This window comes from Takifugu rubripes, chromosome 3 (genome assembly GCF_901000725.2).
Source record: "Takifugu rubripes chromosome 3, fTakRub1.2, whole genome shotgun sequence".
Lineage (NCBI taxonomy): Eukaryota > Metazoa > Chordata > Actinopteri > Tetraodontiformes > Tetraodontidae > Takifugu > Takifugu rubripes.
The window spans coordinates 14,285,349-14,304,829 of NC_042287.1; the positions used below are offsets into that span (position 1 = coordinate 14,285,349).

At 44.5% G+C, this 19,481-nt stretch overlaps 1 protein-coding gene across 9 annotated transcripts in view; it reads right to left on the bottom strand.

Annotated features, from left to right (window-relative positions):
* Positions 1-19,481, bottom strand: part of anks1aa (ankyrin repeat and sterile alpha motif domain containing 1Aa) — a 43,819-nt gene that overhangs the window by 8,819 nt on the left and 15,519 nt on the right. For 7 of the 9 annotated variants that reach the window (XM_029833959.1, XM_029833957.1, XM_029833956.1 and 4 more), the window contains 13 exons: positions 18,036-18,332; positions 17,408-17,483; positions 17,218-17,319; positions 17,039-17,125; positions 16,589-16,758; positions 16,431-16,481; positions 16,217-16,349; positions 15,558-15,601; positions 14,857-14,950; positions 11,349-11,842; positions 6,031-6,087; positions 5,124-5,193; positions 3,355-3,467 (listed from right to left, as the gene is read on the bottom strand). In XM_029833959.1, the coding sequence (XP_029689819.1) occupies positions 3,355-3,467; positions 5,124-5,193; positions 6,031-6,087; positions 11,349-11,842; positions 14,857-14,950; positions 15,558-15,601; positions 16,217-16,349; positions 16,431-16,481; positions 16,589-16,758; positions 17,039-17,125; positions 17,218-17,319; positions 17,408-17,483; positions 18,036-18,332 (1,788 nt within the window). The remainder of the gene's footprint in view (positions 1-3,354; positions 3,468-5,123; positions 5,194-6,030; positions 6,088-11,348; positions 11,843-14,856; positions 14,951-15,557; positions 15,602-16,216; positions 16,350-16,430; positions 16,482-16,588; positions 16,759-17,038; positions 17,126-17,217; positions 17,320-17,407; positions 17,484-18,035; positions 18,333-19,481) is intronic. The other 2 variants (XM_029833954.1, XM_029833958.1) reach the window with 2 other exon arrangements.

Below are 19,481 nucleotides of genomic sequence, written 5' to 3' on the forward strand. Positions count from 1 at the left end.
TGAAACAAATCCTGGTTTCTGTTATCAGCCTTTCTGATGATGTGACAGCTACTTTTAAACTCTACCTACAACTTTTGGACGTTTGATCCTTATTATTTTAAAAGTGTTGCATCAACATCAACGCGAACACTTTCTCCACTTGTGTGACCCAGTCTGTGTTCTCATTAAAATGCTTATCTAGAAAACAGCTGCAGGGGTCCCTCTGGCTTAAAATCATGATGAACTCAAGCCAGGAGCTCCAGGGCACAAATCATTTATTTCCACTGTCAGCACTTAAAATTGTGGTTTTTCCTCCTAAACAAGCCATCGTAAGCTTTTGTCATAAGCTAACTGTGACGCACAAAAAAAGAAAATGCTAGTGCATTTATGATAAATAATGTATTTCAACGTAACATCCATTTGATTGAATCCCTGTATAAACTGCTAAATGGACTATATGTCAGCGTTACCCATTGGAAAAATCAATTAATCCATTCTCAATCCTTCAGCTTCTAATGCATGAAGGCATTGATTTTCCAATTTGTCTGCAGGGTCTGACTCTTTCCAAACAACCGCTTTAGTGATTTAAAGAGAGAACACAATCAAGGAAAAAAGCAGAAAATATAAAAAGTCAGTCTGACGTCATCATCTCTACTTGTCTGAAACATCAAAAGCATTTTCCTGCCCCTTCAGAGGATGTCTAGTTGCACTGATACGGATTTTATATACGCTCAGTGCTCAGTAGCTGACCACATCACACAGGCGTCGGGGCCTGCAGAAGCACCGTGGGGAGAGAGAAACTGAGGGATTCGGTTTCAGTGAGCATTCCCAGCAAGAACCAGAGACGTGCCTGACTCACGTAGGGCTCGCTTCACCGGGACGTTTACTCCACGAGTCGATAAAAAGAGTCTAATTTGTTTCAGAAGGAGCTCGTCCCTGCCCCGGTGCTCGAACAAAACACAATCACTGCCGTTATTGATCCGCTTCAACGGTGCGACTGCAGCGTATACAGAGATCAGAGCAGCCAAACATGCACAGTAAACACAGCTGAATTAATGATCTCAACCCATCTGCTGATGTCCTCTCCCTCAAGAGAATATTACAGCTATGATAATATCTATTTTTTTATACGAGATGTGAGTGATACATCAGCATATATAGAGCCCCAGAGGGGGGAAATAATGGCCCGTGAAGACATTCCATCTTCTGCAGTGCTGCCTGATACAGACTGGAAAGGATCCTTGATCGGCTTCATTGCTGGGGGTATTATACGGGCGGAGGTAGCTCTGCTCGAGTCGCCACAGGGTGACAAAGTGTAGTTTGATTGTGGCCTCATCAAACAAGAATGTGACACCAAGGAGTCCTTCCTGCGCCCGTGATGCAGCGCGTGCTGGCCGTGTTTATACAATTAGACACCAAAATGCTCGCTCATAATCTGCAGAATATGATGAAAAATGGACCCCACTGTGTCTCATCTTACTGTTCTCAGTGTCCTGACGGAAGGAGTCAAGGAAGAGGACTGGATGTTTTGGCCTATTTCCCAAACTCATAATTCTGAACTGAGCCAAACAGTTCTCTGTAGAGATGCAGCTATAGTCCTCCATGTAGGACACCTAATGTTACACAGTAATAGGACAGTATTTCTGGCAGTATTTATTCTGCTTGACTGATAATAATATGTTTAAACATTTTATTTAATTTTGAACATCATGAGGCTCAATAAATCTTCGCAACTACTGCACCAATAATAACTGAAGCAGCCTGTCGCACAAGGTCACTTCAAGCACGATTTTTATTTCATTTAATTTATTTAGCAAAGACAAGGTGACTCGGCTTGATTCCCATTTTCACCCGAGTCAAAACTGTAATTCTCAAGAGGGGTCAGCAGTTAGTGAGGAAAGGGCTGCTGTTTAATATTTTTCTGGAAGTCGGGTGGTGGGCAAGTCGTATTTAAGATTAGAAAAGTCTCTGGCTCGCTGCTTTGGAGAAAGGAGGAATCAGAGCAGGAAAAAATATGAGAGACTTTAATAAAAAGAGACAGTGGGAAGATTAAAACTAGAAAGGAACTTCAGAGGCTTCAACGCAGACTTAAACATGGTGGTTAATGACACAGAGGAGAAGAGGGAGATAAATGGAGGAGTGCTCTGCTCAAGTTATATAAAGTAGATTAAAGATTATTTATTCTGTCATTTGACAGCCATAATACTTCATACAGTGGATCCTGGAATCCTCCAAAATGCTGTCGTGATTGCTGCTGCTGTTATTGTTCCATGAAAAAATCCTCACACAATCCTCCTTCTGTTGAAAACCTCTGCAAACATCCAACAAATCCAGATGTCCAATCACAAACTAAAAGATAAGACACTGTTGTTGGAGGGCAATGAAAGTTTAAAAGACTTTATGTACCAGAACACTTGTGAAACACCACAAACCCAACAAATGTCCATGTTCTTCAGAGGGAAACAGCAGAGGGATAAAACCCCATCTCAATCTGGTCACTACTGTTTCAAACAGCAGAGGGATAAAACCCCATCTCAATCTGGTCACTACTGTTTCAAACAGCAGAGGGATAAAACCCCATCTCAATCTGGTCACTACTGTTTCAAACAGCAGAGGGATAAAACCCCATCTCAATCTGGTCACTACTGTTTCAAACAGCAGAGGGATAAAACCCCATCTCAATCTGGTCACTACCGTTTCAAACAGCAGAGAAGAGACGGGGAGTCGATGGAGGGCGACCCCAACCTCAAAAGTGACTTGATAACCTAGAAAACATTCTCCTGTATGCATGAAAGGTGCTTGATAAAATCACTACAGGTCATTTCATCTTTGTTTTCTCATTTCAGACTCTTCCCTTTACAAGCTGGGTGCTTTATCCTCTCCTCCATCAGTCCTCATTACAGACAGAAACAGGAGGAGGCCTCACAACGTGGGCTGTATAAACCAGGCAGTTTGGCAATGGAATCCCATTGATTTTTAATGCACTTCCCAACACTTGGCCAGGCACTAGATACTCTGGCCACACTCAAAAAAGACGCCCTTGATTTATACTTTGATGACAGGAAAATTGAAAAGAGTGAGTCTAGACTGCAGATGGGCCAGTTTAAGCATCATATTTTCTCCCCCAAAAAATGTATTTCCCTACTTTTGCATTTGTGGTTCAGTCACAAGTGCACAGGTGGTTTGTAAATGTACAAAAAAAGGAGTACAATACAAGAAAAGCAAGAGAGAATCCATTCTGACTGTAGAGCCATTCCAGCCATCTGCTCCTTTAACTTTATCTGAGGGGTTTGTTACTGCTGCCATGAGCTGGATAAACATACAGGTGTACAGGGAAAAAAGCTGATGAGCTATGAAGGAGAGCCGCTCACTCACCATGTAGTGCAGGTCATCAAATCCATTCAGAAGAAGTTTGCTCTCGTACTGCGGCAGTCCCACGTGCTCCAGCCAATCGCCAACGGGCTGGTCCAGCAGCCGGCCGGCAGCGCCTGTTGACAGGGGGAAGCGCTTCAGCAGGGAGAAACCTTTGAGACGGTAGCAGCGGCACTCTGACGGGGAGACGTGGCATTGCCACATCATCCTCGGCCAACAGAGCCGAGCGCACCAGCAACAGGAACTGGAGGGAGACAGTGTCCTCCGTGGACGGGCGGCCAGCTCCCGCAGAGTGGCGGGGGCTGAACCACGCTCGCTCAAGATCGATTCCAGGGCCCCTGATGTCAGGGGTGATGGGGGCAATAAACAGGTTACGAGGCAGCTGATGACTTAGCTATGATAACCTGGGGCAATGTGCCAAAAAGACATTATAAATCAAGGAGATAACGAGTTGAATAAGTGTCAAAAAGTCAATTTGATAAGGGAGGAGCTTCTGTTTTTTGGTTATAAAGTACCTAAAGACGTAAGAGACCAAAGAAAATCACATGTTCATACAAAAAAACGAGTGAAAAAGTGATCCCAGAGGCTGTCAGCAGCTTCCTTTGTAATCCATTAATCTGTTGTATTTGCCTTCGGTTTGCACTTTGATAACCAAATCTCAACCGCGGCTTAGATGAGCTGTCAGTTTCCTATTGAAAAGAGAAGCTGAACAATCCGGTCATCAACACCTCACAGCGGTAGATACTTCCAGTCCAGTCAAGAGATGAATCTGCCATCGCTTAACCCCATTTGGGTCACTCAAAAAAAAAAAAAAAAAAAGATTCCACTGACATCTGAATGAAAAGGAAGGTCCAACTCTTTCTGCTCAGTCTACATCCCGTATCTCAAATTCAACAACTAACAGCGCTGAGGTCCATTCGGGGCTGAAGGATGGATGCTGAGGTGCTGTCGTTCTATTGTCCCAGCTATTCACAGTTCTGCTGCCTGCAAACCCAAACTCCTCCCTGGCTCTCTCTCTCTCTCTCTGCTCACTGCATGCTCTCCATCACCCCTCCTCCCTCCATCTTTCCTGAAACACTGCAGGTGGCTGGTCCTTTGTCAGTGTCACTAACCGTTTGTGCTATAGGCCTTGCATCCCTCCTTACTTGACTGTGTTTTACCAGCCATCATTGTCTGTGATTGCACTTGATGAGCAAACAGGATCAAATCAGGCGAGGAGCCAATCTGTTTGAAATGTTGCTGCTCTACAGGCGAAACATTGGACTGCCTCACAGAGCCACTCCCTCTCTTGGGGGGGTGTGTGTGTGTGTAGCAGCCCGATTCCCTTGACAGCCTCCCCGTGACAGCAGCTTCATGGGCACGGCTGCTGTGAGACTGTGGATTCAAAGTTTGTGCACGCTGGAAACAAGCATTCATTTTCTCCCTGCAGCTTTCCTCAAGTCTACAAAACAACCCGCTCATCCTCTGACATACACACCCGTTAATATTTCAACAGCTCGCTCCAGTGCAGGGCATAATAACTAAGGCTATATACTATAGTGTATCCATGGCCATGCAAAGACATTCTCAAGCCGTTAATTCAACCCTTTACTTACCATTTCTGCTTGAAAAATCATCCATTTTAATTTATATTCATGGAAAATCCATGCCTGGACTTGTAATTCCACATTGTAGAATTGCAGTGGTGTAGAACCTACACCATATTTGGAAGTTCCATTAGCTCCATTCCATCTGCATTCACAAGGAACATAGAAATAGTGTGAGCACTCTACCTGGCGTAGCATACTGCTGATCTCTGGAAAAGTCGATGCCTGCGCCAATCAGCGTCATAATCTTCTCGATCTGGGGATGGAAAAAGGAGAGCATAATCAGAACCAGACGGTCCCCGCCTTGGATTCTAACCAGAGCAACACAGGAAATGCAAATACTGCACCCTGCACACAAGTCCAGAGAGCAGGTGTCCCACCAAAAGACAAAGGGGGGGAAAAGACATCTTAAACACGGCTGACTGCTACTTGATTACATTCTTCACCATGTCGTGAATACAGAAATAATGCCCAGTGATGCATGCTCTTCATACACTTACAATCAGGTTTCTGCCAATTACATCACCACCAGTCAAACCTGTTGTTTCAGGATCAAAGGTGAAGGTAAAGAGTCCTGGAAGACTCCGATGAGAAAGCCAGCTTCCCAAAATGTCATGCATGGTTCATGCATCTCTGAAGAATGCATGTGAGGACCAAAGGAAGGTGTTTACAAGCGGTAGACTCCTTCATAAGCATCCAGAATGGTGCTGCAGTAGACCTCTCTTTACAACTTCAATGAAAACACAGGAGATTTCTTACAACTGTCACTCAAAATCAACCACTAAGTGGTCCCTTGTCGGGTAAATTGTAGTTTAAATAATCTGTGTCTCATGCCTGACTAGAACAATGAAGCCTCTGCGCGACTTTATGCTGCCGGCACCCTTTGATGCCAGGTGGAGGCCAAAGCCTACATTTATGAGACCTTCCATGTCTATTTCCAAACAGTCCGCTGTAAAACTGTGTTGCGAGCTGAAGGGAAATTAAAGTTAGAACTGAGAGAAGTGTGACTTCTGCTAGAATACCCCGAAAAGGAAGAGCCAAAGCCCACGAACAGGACCAGGAGGAGTTACGCATTATAAAAAGAACGTCTTACATTGTCAAAGGAATTAGATCTTCGCTCTTTTGCAGTGGGAGAAGTCGCCGGACTCTGCTAAGAGAAAATTCAGTGTTTTGTTGGGCTGTGGTTCACTCATGCTGCCTCAACCCAGCAGCCTTTCACATTAAAGAAAACAACTCTTCTCAAACAAAGATAACAGATTACATTTGCATTTAAATCTAGATTCATTCCCCATCCTGCATTAGTTCTCAAATACATCTGATAAAAAAATAAATCACAGTTTTATAGGAAGGTAAGGAAAAAGTTGAGGTGTTAAATATTCTTTTGAGTAAAATGCCGCGTGTCCAAAAGATGTTTTATTCAAAGAAACCCAAGAAATCCAGCCCAACAAATGCTTCACTGGTTCTGCTGAACTGGCAGCATTTGCATGGAGATGTAGAAGACAAGTGAATGCATGAATGTTCTTTAAATCAGGCAGATCTTTCTCATGTTTCTGGACCATGTATCTTTATATTTACTGTCAAATATTAATGCATGTACAGTTATGATCAGTGATGTGGATTTCATTACTGAGGTGAGTGGAGGAGATGGGGACGAGTAGAAAACAGGACGAAACATGATATATATTGTATTTGTAGGGTGAGTAAGCCAAGCTTTATAAATGTAAACATAATAGAAATGGAAGAGCAGAAACAAAGATGACTGAATTCAGCCTTGTTATTGGCTTTTGAGGCGCGTGTAATGGAAAAGGAAACACTATCATGGTCCAGTGAGGTTTGGAAGATGCCACTGTGGAAGCTTGATGTGGAGCTGGGTAAATATATCCTCACCAGGGGACATGCCCGGCGAGGTAAAACACATCCACAGCAGGGAAAAGAGACACTGAATTTCACGGTGTATGACTGAGCGGCTCGATGCCACGAGAATGAAAAGAGGAGAGCGAGAGAGAGCGGCCGTGCTGCAGAAAGGAATCAATACAAGAGAGCCGGAATGGAGAGGCGTCCATTGTGAGAGGAGATACAATGAGGGTCAGGAGTCAGCGCTGAGGTGGGAGGTCAACAGCTGGGGAGCTAACTGGGAGCTGAGATGGTCAGCGTGAGATTAAAGAGACATGAACCGTTTTGAGCATCTCACAGGAGGAGCACTCCTCCAGTGAAGACAAATAAAACACATTTCTGAGGTTGCAGGTAAAATGATTAAGCACAAACACACCTAAGACCTTGTTGAAGGTGGGAAAAAAGGCTTCTGCGTGTGCCCAATTTAGAAAGCTGGCACCAAAACAGGTGATGGATGAAAACCCTGCTCTTGTGAGTGTTAGCAAGGGAAGACCAACGCACTCAGAGGTGCCAACATCTCAATGCCAGAGTGGAACAAAGCGTTGTCAGCACTCTCGTCAACAACTTCCTGGAATGACCCGATGACGTGCGAGTGTGTTGAGGGACCAGCGTCCCCCTCCATTTCAAAACCTGCCGTTCTTTGTTGAGCCGGTCGGAGATAAAGCACGCCTCGACGCAGCATCGGGGAACACAGAGCGCTGGCTGCACGTCTCAGACCCCCGTGGTTCTCCTGAGTTCTCCCTGATGCAGGGATCACAGAACCGAGTTCCACGGCTGGCGCCATCAGGGCGAGACTCGCACGCACCGCTCGGTTTGATCGCAGCAGGTCAAATCACCTGAGAATTCTTAGTAACCAAACAAGGAGGACTACTTTTGTCCTCACAGTCAATAAACGCTCTCACCAAATCCTCTATGAGTTCATGAACATAGCAACACGGGAATGAAAGAAAGCCTTTATGAATTGTTAAGTAGAATTTAAAATGCCACAGAGGATTAACTTTTTAAGCACATGGTGCAAAGCCGAGAAAAAGCTAGAACTTTTCGCCTCTCCACTTGCATAAAAACCAAATCGGGTCCATGCGAAATATAACATCCAAACAAATGCAAAAAGAGCATCAAGCGATTTGTCCATTCAATCCACTGGTGTGCGGGCAGATTAATGAGTGGAGCTGCTGCCTGTAAGGAAATCAATACTCACAAAAGCTGGCTTCATACTGGCTACCGGATCGCCGGAAAGCAGATCGAAAATGAAGCAAAAAGAAGTCTGGAGGATGGTGGCCCTCTTTTCTGCTCTCCAGCTCCCTCTCCCTCTCCCCCTCTCTCTCTATGTCCCTCTTCTCTCCTCCCATCTGTGAGGCTCAGTTTGCTGGCCCACACAATGTGCGCCCTGGATTGTCATCTTCAGTCTGATCCCAGGGACCACGACCAACCCACATTAGCATGCACTCTACACCCCACTACACACCCAGCAGAGAGAACACACACTTACACACACACTCTGCTGAGCTACTTAAATGGAGAGATGCATAGGCCATGACTTTATGTGAGTCAAATCTTCTCAGTCTGTATGGGTTGTGAAATGGGGGGGGATTGTAATATTTAGCAAACCAGATTTGAAGAAGTTTTTTTAAAGGGTGTCAGTTTGTGTGCATATGCATTCACGAGCAGGTTTAGTCATGTCCCGGGAGCACTCGTCCATATGCTGTCACACAGCTCACTAGAGTATTCCGGAGCAGCCAGTCGTGACCAGAAAGATGGCTGCATCAAGAAGGGAGCAACAACAGAGGAAATGTGGGAGAACAGTGCACTGAGGAGGGACCGAGACACTCAGAAATGTCCAAACAGTGCAGGCTCAGTGTCAGCCAATCAAACTTTAACTGCTCCCCCACATACTCCATCCCCTTTGCTATTCACTTTACATCGGCAGTGTGAAAATTTCCTTTTCATGTAAAAGGAAGCAAAGACGGAAGCTTCAGTTCTCTCCCTAGCTGCACAGAGCTCAAAGCCACCTGAGTCACTATTCTAAAACTTCAGAGTTCTTTAAGAAGCCTGCAGAATTGGACTGAAGGAACTGTCCAAATCTAATACAAGACTTCAAATAGGTCAATAATCGAGGATTTTGTGGGTGACAGACTGGAGATTTAGCAGCTACGGTAAGGCAAGGGTTTCAAGAACTTTTTTGCATTTAGAAGATGTCCAATTGTGCCCGTTTCACCCAGTAACTGCAGTGAATGAGGCCACTGCCTGGGGCATGTTCACTTATATGATTTCTCTTTCCATTACAGGTCAATAATACAACCTGTTCTCCTGCCACATGGGAACAGAACCTTCTGTCTCCTGCCTACAGCATTATTCTTCCAGAACTAGATCAGCTCTCAAGTCTGCTCAGCTGATCTGTGCCTAAACCCTGGGAGAAGAGCTGCAGGATTAATACTGCCTGCTGAGTGCTTGGAAGGGAGGAGTAATAACGCAACAATGTCATTCCAGCCTTCGTCCCGTCACGCCATCTGAGGCAGCGTCCCGACAGTCTGAGGAGGTGAGGCGTTCATTAAACTGGATAATTAGGCTGTCTGGCACCATGTGCTCCGCCATAAACTTTAAAAGCAGTGCTCCGAGATCAAATGCTCCCGATAATTGAGTTTAACACACATGCTCCTCTGAGAGACAGATATGAAAGCAGCAGCGTAACATTCGTCAGTTTCAACCTTTACTGCTGATGCAAACGATTAATCTGAGCTAAGATGTTTAGTTAAGTACACATAAAAATAGGGTGAAAAGGTTTATGAGGTACAAAACAATTGCCTGGTTTGTCCACCAGAGTGCAGTAGCACGCCGAATGTGCCAAAAGTGGGCCGACATCAGGGTGTAATAAGAAGTAATCACACAGGAAGTGTGTGTTCTACCGATAACTATGAAATTATCACACATAACAGCTGCAGGTCTATGTGAAATTCAAGGTCAGCACTGCTGTGAATACTATGAGGTATATATGTTAAAGTGGATTGTAAATGCAGATTAAATACTGTCGATGCTCCTCTTAATGTTTAAAAAAAGCTATAAAGTGTTGCTGATGTTTACTAAAATAGCTGACAGTGACAAACCAAAGAGCGTGATTAAAGCGCAAAGGAATGAATCATGGTCCCAGAGTGTTGGCTTTTACCACCCTGCTCGTAAAGTCTTCTGGACTTTGACGAGTTCCTCTCCATCCACTGTCAATGGAGTTATTTCCAGGCACAGCAAACAATGTGTGTTTTTTCCACTGCTTTTGACCTTCGCCTGTCATCAACCATGAAACATCACTCATCTTAAACCGACAGCTGGCACACACCTCGGCTGCAAGCAGGTTGATTAAATACATAACAGAAACGCTCTGAGAACACAGTCAAGTGAGAGGCAGCTATGCTAAAAGCCATGATATGAATGCTGAGTAATACCGAAGAGGTTAGGAAGGTAATTAAAGAAGAATATAATGCTGAACATCCGCACACAAACCAGAGGAGGCAGGGATATCGACCTCCGAGTCACCATTAGCTGGGCTCATCGAGGCTGTCTGGGGTCAAGTGAGAAACATTAGGCAGCAACACGATCTCCTCACATTAGCAGTGATACCCGAGCTTGTGATGCCGAGCTGGCATCATAAATGCTACTCTGAAATCATTTCTCATGGGCGACTGCTGTACCGTGATGGTGGAATAAAGCTGATGTATTATGTTTTAATCCTTCTGACAAAAGCAGGATTGTCCCTGGATGATGGCAAACAAAACGAGAAGAAACCGTGGTGACTGCTCAGGTTTGTGACTCTCTGTTCATTCTTTGTTTTCTAATCTTAATGCAATTCTAAGATTGTTTTTTATATTAAAAGCAAGATTTTCCATTTCCACAATAACTAAAAGAGGTGAGGTGAGGTTAATAACCTTGCTCATTTTCTAATTGTCTCTTGTCTCATCTTTTTTCTCTTTTATCCTCATGGAGGATAAAATGGAGGAGCATAGCAGAAATATTCACAGGACGGGAATAAGAAATTCAAAGCACACATACACAAAGCAAGGTCAAAATATGCTTTTTGGAGTAAAGCAGAGCTATTATCCTTCGTTACCAGGTCAGAAACAGAGCTTTTAGCCTCTAAAGAGAGCAATTCAACAGCTTAAATCTGATTTTGGAACAGCTGTATTAGCTAGGGCTGCACAGTACAGCCCTTAAAATAATATCTTCATTAATTCAGTGATCATGTGTAACATTTGAACACCATGATACCAAGTATATGACAAAAGCGATTTTAAACATTTAGGAAGCTACAACAAAGGCTTACATTTCAGATAAATTAAGCTCAGTGCCCTCTATGTTGAAGAACTGGGGTCTTATCAATATATTTATATATAACATAATGATTGAAGCTGAAAATAGCTCTTCATACAAGAAAATTCTGACCTTAAATCTCTAATTTACTTTCAAGTGCTTGAGCAAAGGACTCCGATGACAGACAGCAGAGGAAAAAGATCAAAAGAGATAAAATCTTACCTCGTCCCATTCTGAGGTGAAAGAGGGAGATTTCTCAAGCCTTTTTTTGCCGGTGCTACAATTGGAAACAGACTCGCTACGGTTCCCCAGTACTCCCTCTTCCTCATTGGGAGGCGACACGAGCAGGTCCGAGTCAGACTTGGAGAGGCTGCGCGCCAGTTTCAGGTCTCCAGGAGGGCGCGTCCTGACGGAGGACGCTGCCCCGGACCCCAAATCCTTGGGCTCCTTGTGCACAGTTGCATAAATCGCCTTTGGATCACAGTCTGTCAGAATGGCAGCCATGTTGGGACGGCTGGGCGCCGGTGGGGTCGCCGTCACCTCCTTCTTTGCTTTGGTTGGTGTTTGTGGTTCCGGACGCTTCTGGCTGGACCCCTGAACACCTGGAAGCCTGAAGAGGTCTTCACTGCAGTCAAAGACCGGAGAGGATCCGTGCAAGAGGCCGGTGAACTGTTCGGGGACACCTGCTCCCTGCTCCTGGCTTGACTGGGAGTTGTCTGGAAAAACACAAAAGGAATGGGCAAAAAGTCAGAGGAAAAGAGTAGAGTTGAACTCTGGCAAGAGGACCTCTGAGTGAGGGGCAGATACTTTCAGCATGGCTAATAAGAAACCGCCCACTCGAGCCTAGAAACAGATCTGTAATTGTTTCCAACAGAGAGAAAAGGAGGGAGAGAAGCGGAAAGTCGAAGCCATGTGCTGGCTCCAGAACGAACAGAATTCCTATCGCAGCTTGTATCCGTCTGATGGCTCTCTGCTGGTGCCTGTCTGTAGTTATCTTCCAATGTAGTTTACCTCAAAGGCCAACTTGTCTAGTCTTTCCAAATGACTCCACTTTTAACACACATGTCTTCAACAACTACAAGAGGCAACAAATGCAAACACACAGGGAAGAAGTATCAAATAGAGGGTGAAACAGCTAACAGCAGCAATAAAACTTACATCCACTGGCTTCTCCACCAAGTCAGAATGAAATCCAGGCCATTTAAAAGCAATTAGTCTCTCCACCTTCTGCTTCCTGAGAAATTACCGCCACAAACGCCCTTTTTAATCACAGTCAGATCAGACCCTGGTTAGCAAGGAGCAGTCCTACACATCTTCCTTTGCGTGGTGGCGATGTGTGCTGTTGTCTGATGTCTGACTGACAACCCTCCGTGTCCCTCACTGTTTCTGCCTTCTAATTCTAGATCCTAGTGGTGGCTCAGGAATGGAAACTTGAATCACTCGGCCCCTCTTGCAGCCAGACTCCTGATAATTAGCCCTGTGACACATGGTGAAGGAGTGTGTATGTGTGATGCAGCGGGTGTGCGTGGACCGTCTCCCCAAGGGTGACAGGGTCACGGTGTTTGGTGACAGGGAATCTGGGGCAATGAGACCACAGGAAAAGCAGCGACCTGTTGCAACACTTTGTCTGACCTTCACAGAAGAGATCCAGACCATGTCCAGAGATGAATGTTTGTGTTTCACATTCTCTCCGGTCTCTTCACCTGCCGTTCAGACTGAAAACGTCAAAACAGCTGCTTCACCATGGAGTCATAATAGCTGAATAGCTCCACTACCAGAGCAGGAACTATTTGAAATGTACCAAAAAACCCCTTTTCACACATTTAAACATCTTAGAAACGTGTGTGTGTGTGTGTGAGAGAGGGTTGTGTGTAATGAGGGGTGAGCGAGTGTACTGCATGCATCTGTCAGGAACACAGCCTAACACCCACCCCTCTCCCTTGGCACAGAGGGAGTGTGAACGCCCAATGAGGACATAAATCTGGTTCCAGCAGTCTCACGTAGCGTTAACTCTTGCCAGGCCCACTGACCACGCAGTTGCATGCAATCTGATGTTATTGCAGCGCAGGCGGATGGATGAGTTCACTGCAGAGGTGTGGATGTGGATTTCAGTTGGCAACAACTCCTTCATTCCGTGCGATGATGTCACGCTTGAAATGTAGACACTGGTGTGCTTCTGTTGGCTGTCAGTCCATCGCAGCCTCCAAAGCCAGCTCACAATCTGCCGTCGTTGGATTTTCTTTACTCTACTTTGCACTGAGTCAATATCACATCATTTCCTTTTTGCAGATTTACAGCACAGCAGCTGCAAAATAGTTGCTTATGTTATATATTTGGCAAAGGACTGCTGACGGGGATGTGGCAGTTGTTGCAGGGGTTTTTGTTTCAAAACAGGTGCTTTGAAGCTTAAGCCTTTAATTCTTCTGTGGTAAATGAGCGCTGATTTAAAGCTTCCACGATCCGCAGCGTCATTTGTGGTAAGCTGGAGAGCACAAAAATACTCCTACGACCCCTAGAACTGAAGGAAAAATGTTGCTGGATTTGGTGTTATTAGGGAAAAGCTTTATCCAGAGTATTTAGAATAGAAACGGTATAATGGGGAAGATAATTGGCATTAATCCTGCACAAAGTGGTACCTGAAGCTAACATCAACATCCTGTTTGAAGACACACCCTGTTGGATGTGCAATGCCAGCACAGCTGTAGAGTCTATGAATGAGCTCCTTACAAAACTCCACAATTTTTCTCAAAGCGAAATGTTTATGGGACGCAGACATGCGCTAGAAATCATGGAAAGCGTGAAACTGTCTGACAGGAAATGGTTGGCGAGTACACACGGAAGACCGCTCTGCACATCATCGCGGTAGGACTTCAGTGGAAACACACGACATGTTTGTTCACGCAGATGACGGAGATTCGTTTAATACCACTGTTTGAGGCTTTATGGGCAACATTTACTGCAAAGACATTTAAAAGATTTCAAATTTCAGACTTAAAGCTTATAACTTCAGAGTGTTCTGGTTTCAAAGTAGAAAACACATTTTCTACTGCTCAGGAGGAAAAACACCGCTGGAAACCTTGTAAAATCCCTGCCAGTGAGGTGAGAATCTACTGGGGAACACTGTGTTCCTGCTGAGACAAGATGATAAATACGCTGCTTTTGCTGAGCGGGCATTTATGTATCTCCTCCACTCAGGCTGCCATCATGAGACATCCACAACAGCAAAACAGTCGAGCTTAGCTGAGGATTATGTAAAAGGGAACCATAATGTGGTGACATTCTAACAGATGCACAAAGAACACAGAAGCAAATGCATCAAGTACCAATTATATTAAATAAAGTGTTACTAAAGGAAATATGCATCAATCGTTGTTGTTTTTAAAGAATAAGTGCCACAATGATTTATCTTATTTGCACCAAAATGATTTCAGACTTTTTTCTGTAATAAATCTGATGACAGCTGCTTCCTACAACAAACAGCATCATTATATAACTGAGCTGCAGTGAATTGTGACCGGGATTACAACCTCATCGTTGATCAAGAATCTTGTGCAATCCCTGGCAGTGTTTATCGAAGACAGCCGATCTCCAAGCCCTCCGGACTGGGCCGTGCCGCCGCAGCTTCATTGATATGCTCAGCTTATCGAACCCATCTTTCTCACGGCACCATCAGCACCAGCTGCTGTTCCCTGTCACTGTGCTGAGATCTGACGGCGGTGGTCAAACTCACCCGCTGATGCCTGAGGGCCCATCCATCCAGTAGGGTGCAGGGTGTCTTTTGTCTTAGTAGGGTCTCTGAGGTCATTTGGGGCGGTGGCTTTATGCTGAATTTAGAGAGAAAAAGAGAAAAAATATTTTAGTCACACACCCACAATAAAAGCTGGTGGAAGGTTTGGCAAAGATACCACATGGTTTTATACACCATATGAAAAGCATTATAACAGATAGTGTGACTTGATTTCAAATATTAGATAAAGTATGCACTCGCGTTACAAGATAAACTGTATAAAAACTGTAAGGTGTGTTGCAATGCCTTCTGGCTCCATTTTAAACATAGCAGCAGCTAGATTATCGTTACAGGACATGCAGTTAATGTTTTAACCATTGGGTCAAACCCTGCAGGTGGCCTGGTTGTGTAGTACCTCTGCCTGTCTGATTATAAGACAGACATTATTGTTGTTTTTGTCCACCTAATCTAAGAAGAATGAGGATTAAAAGATGTGAGCCCAGCTTGTGGGAGGTTGTAGGTGAGTGGAGGGCAGAAATATTTGAAGACGATCATATAAAATGAAATAATGATCCAAAAAGTCCAAACAGAATTTCTTATGGGTACAGTCAAATTGATGTGTGACAAAAATCCACAAAACATTTAACAAAACCTGCAAAATGGTTTCAAAGTTCACTCTGAACAAATGGGAAGATGATATTTACCTGAGGTAGAACACTATTGGATGAGTGTGTAGTGGTGTTCTCGTCTAGAGAGAAAAAACAGACAGAGTAAGGAGACAGAAGATCCATTCAGAGCCCATTTACTCAGCATATCTTTGGTCTTTCAGGGGAGAAATGAGGATGGATAATTGAAATATTAATTATTCATGACAGCATATCACTGGCAAGACTTTGAATGGATCTCTGGGTTTAATAGGCATGAAAAAAAGGTTTTTAGCACAAATGGAAGATTAATCTTTGTCTCCATGTCAGTGGAAGCAAACCCACTTTTCCTAAATCCATCATTTATCCAAACAGGGGGACGGAGCGAGGACGGCACTGGTTTATTAAACTTCACCTCCTGCTCTCTGAGGTTTCCAAATAGTAAGAGTGATGCTGATTATGTTGGAAAGCTGAAGGGGAAGTTTGTAAAGCATCAAGAGAAAGCGATCCAAACGCTTCTAATTTAACCTGATAATACGCGGCAGCAGTCCACAGAAACAACCAAAGCAGGTACTGCTCATATCTGGCACGTGTAACGTTTAAACAAGACTGATGTGCCTGGTTCGTGCATTGACCAGCCAAAGTTTTCAAACATCCTGAAAATATCCCATGAAGATAAAGGAGTATGAAAGCAAAATAACTGGACTACACACACTTACATTTTCCGGACTGAGACTTGGGGATGGATGCAGGGATTTTGGTTTGTGCGGTCAAAAGCAGCTCATATGTGTGATCTTCCTCCTCTTCCACCAGCTCGAGTCTCTCATCAACACTGTTGTTAGTATAACAGGTCTGCAATAAAGGCAGAGACAGGACAGAGAGGGAGTGAGGATGCAGTGGGCTTTGCATTTCTTCAGTCATCTTTGAGCTCACCTCTTCTTCATGACCTGGACCAGCATGTGTGGGATGGAGTGCTCGATCCTTCTGTAAATTATCATGAGAGACTGGCTGTAATACATGGCAATGGCAAATGGGCCACTACCACCCCCTAGTGGGAATTCATGGGTAAGGCTGCGCTTCTGTAAACTGACCTTTCCAGCTTCACTTTCCGGTCGTCCGGAGTCCCTGTCAGAGGATTTCCCACTGGTAAGGCTGTCCAGAGAAAGACAGGAGGTGGCTTCACACAAAGCTTCATAGGGACTCTCGTCCTCGGGCCCCGGGGCCAGCCTCAAAATTAGCTCGCTCATTCGATCCAGATCACCTACAACAGATGCAGAGTCTCATAAACAGAAATAAACAGTACTGAGCTGGGAAAATGTAATTTGAACCTCCAAAGGTGTGATCGGTGTGTGATAAACGCCAATGCCATCTCATAATTGCAATTGTTTTTTGTTTTTTAATAACTATAGGGATTTAATATTGACTAATGGGAATGCACTTTCTGCTGTACTGATTTCACAGTATAATGAAAATACCTGCACACGTTTAGCCAAGTGTTTTTAGGATTTATCAGACTTCTGAAGCTACTGTTAAACACTTACTCTTTTTGCTTGGCCTGGGACTCTCCTGGGGCGGAGGGATTGGAGGTGGGGGCAAGTCGATGTCTGGAGGTTTTCCAGTCATGTGACCTGTGGCAGACAAACAGGACATTGTGTTACCTCCACCGGATGTGTAATCAAGAGAAAACTTCCCTGTAGGGCCTTTTACAATTGGTATTCACCTAAGATGAGGGCAGCTATCTCTCTGCTCTTCTGTGAGGGCATTTCCTTGACCACGTCCAATGCCGACAGGCCCTTCTGGTCGACCATGTTTACATCGATACCTGTTTGGATTATGACAGACAACAGTCATGAGTGGAACTGTACTGTTGGCAGCAGGTAAAAGTCGTTACCCGGGCGGTCAGCTCTGACCTGCTCTGAGGAGTTTCTGCACCACATCCGTCTTCCCAAACAAGGCTGCTTCATGGAGAGCGCTGCCTTTCTCTGTCTGAACACAAAATCAGAGAACAGAAATACCCAGAGCTATGAAGTAGAGTCTCTCAATTTCATTTTGCCCCAAAACCGCATGGTAAAAAAAGAAAATGGTGTATTTAAACTGTAAAAAGTCCAAATCCTGCATTAGTGGGCCTTCTGATCCACGTCCACCACCTGGTGCACTACACTACTGACTATTATATGGTTGTGAAATCAGAGCATTTTTCAGCTCACAGCACCATCATAATTGTAACCTACAAAATCTAAGGCCCGGGTGACCTTGGACAAGCTGCACATCCATGATTCAGATAAAGAGGAGTAAAGAAAAAAGCATTGAGAATATTCTGTGTAAAGGTTTCTACAAGAGGAGGATCCAGCAGGAGGATGCAAGCTGTGCTTTCCTGACATAGCAGCTCCTTTGCACAGCGAGTTACTTTTAATCTTATAGCATTAATAGGAAGTGGTGCGAGGAAGTGCTGCAAGAACAGATTAACTCACCCTACATGATGTGGGCCATGGCAGCACATTAGGAAAGAGCTGCAGGTTCGAGCATTAAGAAACAAACCTCATAGTTAATGTCCATGCCGGCGTCCAGGAGCACCTCCACCACCGGCAGGTGTCCGTTCCGTGATGCCAGATGCAGCGGTGTGTGCTTCTTGGTGTTGCAGCTGAGCAGGTTGGGGTGGGCGGTGAGCAGCAGCTTGACCACCTCGAGGCGGCCGTACAGAGCGGCCAGGTCCAGTGGAGTCTCAAACTTATTGTTCCTCATGGTGGGGTCCGTCAGCTCCTCCAGAAGAATCCGTACCACCCCAGTATGGCCATACTGGGCAGCACAGTGCAGTGGCGTTTCATTGGCATTGTTCTGTTGGAGTCAGAAGAACTGGTGAGAGCCAGTCAAGGAGAACAGAAACAGGAGTAGGTGGGAAGATGCAGTCAATGAGATTAGTAGTGTAAAACTACTGAGTCATGTTTGTTAACTAGTTGAGAGGTGAACGCAGTTAGTGCACACAGACCATGACGCCCAAGATGGAGTTCGAGGAAAAAGAAGCGAAGGCCCTGGGGGTGCTTGTGGAAGAATGGTAGGAGAGAAGGACAGCTGAGGAACATCGCAGATTATGAAGCATCAGGACCAGGTTGAGATTAGCTGCTGCAGTTCATCTCACCACCGGCTGTCAAAACCATCATCTTGAAAAACTGGACGCTAAAAGCAAGTCTAGATAACTTTGTTGTTAAACGGACGCATGATATTCCTGCACAAATAGAGATTTTTTTTTTATGACTAATGTAACAATGTGAACAATAACTTGAACTGTATGCACAAACATCACAGTTTACAAGTTCCCAAAGACACTAACACTGTCGCTGTGTAGCCACAGGCTAACAGCAGGCAATTAAAACAGTAATTACAATGTAGACTCATTCAGTGGTGGTTATTGGATCTAATGAGTCGCGGCAGCCACAAAATCAATTGGCAATAATAGACCTGAGAAGGTCTATCAGAAGAAGACCAGCAGGGGGCGAACTACACAATCCACCATCTAAAGTGAGAAAAGCAGCAACAGGGACACTCAGAATGGATTCTTTGTTAAAGAAGGGAACAATAAGTCAGAAAAAAAAGTCTGTCAGGGATGAAAATGACAAACGAAGCCTCTATTCTATTCATAATACTAAAAAAGGTGAACAATGGGAGTGTAACAGACTTCCATATAAACACATTAAATTGTCCATAAAGATAACACTATTTTTAAAAATTCATCCAAATTCAGACATTTCTCAGAAATGTCTGGCTTCTCACATCTCAGCATCTTCAAATGGACCAATATGTGAAATATTCATATTTAGGTTCATGATTTATTAATGTGTTCTTAAATTTACAATACTATAAAAAATACTTCAAAATTGCCCTTCTTTGCTGTTTATATATGTGGGCGTGGCCAGCCACTGTGGACACAAATGCCCTGAGTCCAGACTCACAGTATAAACCCACAAAAGGGTTGACAGCTGGCACAGG